The sequence below is a fragment of the Anneissia japonica genome, unplaced genomic scaffold, assembly GCF_011630105.1.
Source record: "Anneissia japonica isolate Jap-2015-1 unplaced genomic scaffold, ASM1163010v1 scaffold287715_len1027211_cov185, whole genome shotgun sequence".
Lineage (NCBI taxonomy): Eukaryota > Metazoa > Echinodermata > Crinoidea > Comatulida > Comatulidae > Anneissia > Anneissia japonica.
In genome coordinates this window covers 672,186-677,914 of record NW_022724789.1, presented here as the reverse complement: position 1 = coordinate 677,914, position 5,729 = coordinate 672,186, and the positions used below count along the sequence as shown (strand labels likewise).

The following is a 5,729-nucleotide window of genomic DNA, read 5'->3' as shown; positions in this document are numbered from 1 at the left end:
TTATATATATAGTATGTATATTATATATATAATAATAATGCTTTTAATTAGATACGCCTGAATTAACATTATTTAAGCTTAAAACTAGGTTTTAAGTGGCATTTGCAAACATGGATAATACCAGTATAATACGTGGGTGCCACATAACACAAAACAAAATCGTCTAATTTCAACAAAAACGTGAGCTATACCCTTTGAGTTTGTACCAAAATTGATTTTTTTTTCACCTAGTCGTTTTCCCACTGATTGTGGCATTATAATAACCAAGGATAATAAAAATACCAATTACGTTTAAATTAACCTTGTTTAGCATTATTTATTATTGCATTTAATATTGTGAATTATGCCCGAATTAAACCTATAATGAATAATTAAGTAGGTCGTCTGAATTACAATTAATCCTAAATCTAGTATTTTTTCATTCCGTAGGTACCACAGAACACAAAACATGTTATGTTATGTTATTTATTTAGACACACTGCCAACTATAAAATCAACAAAAACTCATTACATATTTTAAAATAAAGATCACATAAGTTTTCAACTTCTAATAAGACAATTTTATATGATTTACAGACATTTTACTACAAAGTTCATAAATTGTGAGTAATATTAAAACCGTGCGCATAGATTTATAAATTTGATACCACCAATTTAAGAAATTCTTTGGAAAATGATTCTTTTTATCTATTTCTCATTAGAATTTGGTAACTTACGTAATGCTTTAACATTTATCTCAATATTGGCTGACGATAGCCTAATTTTATTAATATTCGAAAATTAGGTGTCTCCTACATGGGAATTCAACCAATCTTCACACCTTTTAACATATTCTTACACATACGCGGGATAAATGAGTAATAATCAATAAACACACAACCTCAAATCATTTAAATGTAAGGATAATGTTTTCGGTTGTATACTTTCATTTTAAGTTTTGAGTTCAGTTAAAGACAAATTTTTTGCATTTTTTTAGTATTATTTTGAACAAGAGTGGAGCAGAGGGAACAGAGGAATATGTAAAGTTGATCAATTTATATATCGATTGAAGATGATAATTATCTGATGCAATATTACTTGCCAAACCTGGATTATTATAAACCGACCATTTTTAAAGTCTGGCTAAATTGGTCCCTCTCATGAAAACTGGGTTAAAAACTCGTATTTACTTAGAAACGTTGGTATTTTTACTAAAATGTAAACAAATATTGAAAAATGCTGTGTACTTTTAATTGATTTATGAAACTTGACAAATTTCATTTTTAAATATATATCCATAAGCAAGAGTTTCGCCGAAGAATCTCATTATATTGATCACAATAAAAATATGATTTTTACAAACATTATGTTTCTGGAATATTTGAGGATCAGAATATTAAAGATATTTATGTCACTATATATTGAATCAGCTTCTAGAAAACACTTAAATCAGATCATTTAAAAATTGGGTGGATGTTACCTTTTAGAGGCATAATGGGATAAGTAATGAAGCGTAACAGAGGAGGCATCTGACCAACTATTAAAAATAATCAATCTCAACTAAAAATGTAGATACGTTAAAAATAACATACTGTAAACTCATAAACAGATATTGTAATTTTTTTTTCTATACATTTATTTTGATTCGAGACTTAAATTTCAAAAGCATAATTAATCTATGATAACAACATGAGATTTAATCACAAATAATCTATTGGTATTTTGTTTTAGCAGGGAACAGTGTAATTTCACTGTTCCCTGGTTTTAGAATTATATTTTAGGGTTTTTTTTATAGCTTTATCAGACACTTTGGCAAATCTCCGACATTGAATCTATCAAGCCCATTACCAAAAATACAATAATTGGCTTTAAACAGCTACTGAATCTAGTTTATATGCATAACGAATTTACACACAAATGAGTCGTAGGCCGTAATTACGCTGACATATAATACTAACAATATATGTTTAAAGAAAAAGCATTAAACAATTCAATGTTCAATTTATCCAAATGTTAACTTTAATTAACTATTGATTTAGAGTGAAAAGTGTGTTGTGAAGGCGATGCAAATAAACCTAGCATAGGTTGTTTACACGTACAGTGGAATTTGTGTCCCTTCGTTAAAACGAAAATCTTATTTTTAATTGTCGGACACAAACTGTATTTGATCCTTTGTTTTACCATTGTAGTAAGGGATGATTACAGTCGACACGACGCCAGGTGGCGCTCTCTGTTTTCAACAGACGTTGATTACCGTTCATTACGACTGAACGACTTCATAGGATTTCTGGAATAGGCATTTTGAAATCTAATATTTTACCATCAAAATGTATTAAAACCACAAATGTTCGCATTATATTAGTTTGTCAGTGGCGAAAATGGCGCCCGGTTGAATGCTTTTTGCAACGATAGCAACGGAGAAGTATCACGCGGTATCGTGACATAACACTGTAGTATTAGTATCTATACCACCGACATACAGGTAGGCTTAGTGTTCTTGACAATAAAACTCACGATTATTAATTGAAATAAAAATGCCTGTTAAATCAAGACAATTTATTGACAAAGTGAATTACTGTACAATGGGATTGATTTGACTAAGTGAAAAGCAAAAAACATGAACGAAATATATTTTGTTTCTTTGTTTAGAAATAAATACAAACCTGTTTTAGTAGTTATAAAGACGAACTCACGTTTTCGAGGGCGCTTTAAAGCCAACGTTTCATAGCGAATGAAAAACATAAAATGTTTGAGTTTGATAATTTTTATATTGATAACCGAAGTGATGTATATGGAGAGTAGTATTAACTGTGATGAGCTGAAAAATATGGACAATAATCAATTTTTCGAGCTTTAGCTAAAAATCCAATTAAATGTTTGCGAAAGAGTAGGCGCGTGACTTTCCATTTTTTTCTTCGCTAGCATTCTTACATCAACGTTTGATATTCTGAAATAGAACCTTTTAGGTTATAAGACGATCGTGGTGAACATTCGGAGTATTCAAAGCTGCTGCCAACCGTGTCCAAAAAACCTTCTGCCCATCTGGATTTTCAGTCCATTCTATGTAAGTCTTCTTTCTTAAGATCTTCTGAAGTAATGTTGGCATCTTTCTACTCGCTACATGCTCTAAAATTACAACCACAAAAATATCCTCGTGAGTGTCAAACATACGGGTCTTTGCCATTTCCATTTCAAAGTAACACCATTCACTTTTAGCAAAGTTCTTGGTGACAACTATCAACATTTTACGACTGTACTTAATAGCATCAGAAATATTGTCAGCGATTGCTTCACCGACTAGAAAATCTCGGAAGTCAACGCAGAGACGAAAGTTGAACTCGGGGCCTTCCAATGTCGGTAGGGCTGACTTGAGTACCCAATCAACGTCTTTGCTGTTGTAGGAGACAAACGCGTCATATCGAATCTGTATGCCGTCGACTAGTGGCGGACCCTCGTCTTGTAACCTCTCGTACTGTTTTTTGAGCAGCCGCCGCTGATTCCAGTATCTACCGAGATAAAATATATTATGTCTGTGTTTAACTTGAATTATTCGAAATCAATATTAAAACTTGAATTAGTTACCGTGTGTATTTATGTTATCACCAATTTATAAGGACTGTAAAACGACGAATGTCCAAATTAGAAGACGTTTGATAATACCGTTCCTGTAAGTCATAAGTAATCTCTATCCAAAATTGTTGTAGTACCAAATTTATACTTCAGCATTATATATATATATATGTATATATATATATATATATACTTATATATATAGGCCTATATATATATATATATTTATATATTATCTCTAAGTGTCTAGGTTAATATCGAAAGGTTTATTCATTTATTATTAATTTAAACGATGTGTTTCTAGCTTAAAATCTCAGGCATTAATTATTAATTACACACAATTGATAAACAGTGACGATATAAATGATTAATACTTATCACAAACCTTAAAATGTAGACATTTATCTGTTATAGGCCTATTATTCATTTAGATACGGCTTGGCAAAAATCCAACACCTTTCGTAAAATTGACAAAATTTATAATTCTGAGAGTTTGAATTTTCGAGAAACGCCTACGGCTCTCTTGAGGGCTAAGGCACGCTGAACTGAACTGAGCACATTCTCAGCTCAGTTGACTGGTTTATTGAAGGTCTATGCCTTGCCACTAGGGGAAAATATAATAATGGTAGGCAATCTAGCTCAAAGCATAGCCAAAAATGTTTTTCTTTTTTAATCAAGTACGTGATGAAGGGATGAAGTTCCACAAATCCCACCTCGGTCACGAGTCGGAAACATATGCAAATTACCTAAAATATGCAAATTAGTTTGAATGATATATGGTTCTCATATCTTGGTATACCGCTAGTCGCAGAGAGTTGCATTCTCTTTCAAATTATTTCGAATATATGTATATTTCTATTTGCTCTAGTAGAACATTTGCCCCAAAAAATGAACAAAAATGCTAGAATTGACCTCTGACCTTATTCACTGAATTTGCATATTTCTACGACTAATGTACGTCTCAAATTATTTAAATACATGATTCTTTCCAATATAATAATAGAAGCGATAGAAATCTATAAACACACCATGGTCACTAGGTACTGTTCATATACAAATTAGCTCTAAAATATGCAAATTATAAATGAAAATATAGGATTCACATATTAATTTGGCAATATCTGGTCAAAGAACGTTGCCTTAATTTTGTATTGTACGGAATAATAATGTTTCTAATTGCCCTATTGAACATTTGCCACAAAAATTACCGGAAATGCTAAAATTGACCTTTGGCTTTATAATTACCGAATTTGCATTCTCTGTGTGTGTTTTTTTGTTGTTGTTCAATATATCTAATAATTTGACACCTAAAATATGTGTCTATGTACATTACCCACAGAAATATGCAATTTCAGTGATTATAAGTTCAGAAGTCTGTTGTAGCCATTCCGTTCATTTTTAGGGCAAATATTTCATTATAGTAAATAGGTAAAAACAAGCACAAGGCGTGGCGCTATGATGAGATCTCTAAGGCGATCATTGAATAGTGTCAAAGAAAAATAACGACTAAATTCGATAATCTGACCAGATATCATACGTTAAAAGATTATCAGTGGAAAATAAAGTATAAAGGAAAAAACAAGACTGATAAGGAACGATCAAGATGGATATCAATGTGAGTAATACTAGTAACAATATTCTGGCCTCAACCGCTGCACCCTTGTGTTGACAGAAAACGCCGGTAATGCAGCAGCGGTTAATGCTGACCTGGGAAATCAAAGGCCTCAACCAGGCTCGCAAACTTGCAAGCCAATTTTTTTTTTCAAACACTCGGACGAACTAGGCGATGTCGTCAATAGCGGATTAATAAAGGCTGAAGATGTTTACAAATCTTTGAATGAGAATATACCAGCTGACGGTATAGGCCTATTAGGAATCCAAAAAATAAAGAATTTGTGGCGACTTTAGGTTAAGGTTAGGGCCAATAGAGTAATATACTACTCTCTTCCGCGGTATTACAATAAACAATTGTACTGTTCAGTTGTACGATACAAACCCATATCTTCATAGCAGTGGTTTGAACACCATCAAACTTACCATCAAATATATCCCACTATCAGTCAGCGATGACACTATACATCAAACCATCATACAGATGGGATGCAAAGTCAAATCATTGGTTAAAAGACAAAAACTAAGGGTTAATGGTCAACTCATAAGCTGCGATAATAGCGATAGAT

At 32.1% G+C, this 5,729-nt stretch overlaps 1 protein-coding gene across 1 annotated transcript in view; it reads right to left on the bottom strand.

Moving 5' to 3' along the window:
- Positions 1-6: 6 nt before the first annotated feature.
- Positions 7-5,729, bottom strand: part of LOC117112566 (toll-like receptor 4) — a 14,923-nt gene continuing 9,200 nt past the window's right edge. Inside the window, exon 2 of the mRNA XM_033255659.1 lies at positions 7-3,485. Coding sequence (XP_033111550.1) covers positions 2,942-3,485 — 544 coding nt within the window. The 3' untranslated portion in view covers positions 7-2,941. The remainder of the gene's footprint in view (positions 3,486-5,729) is intronic.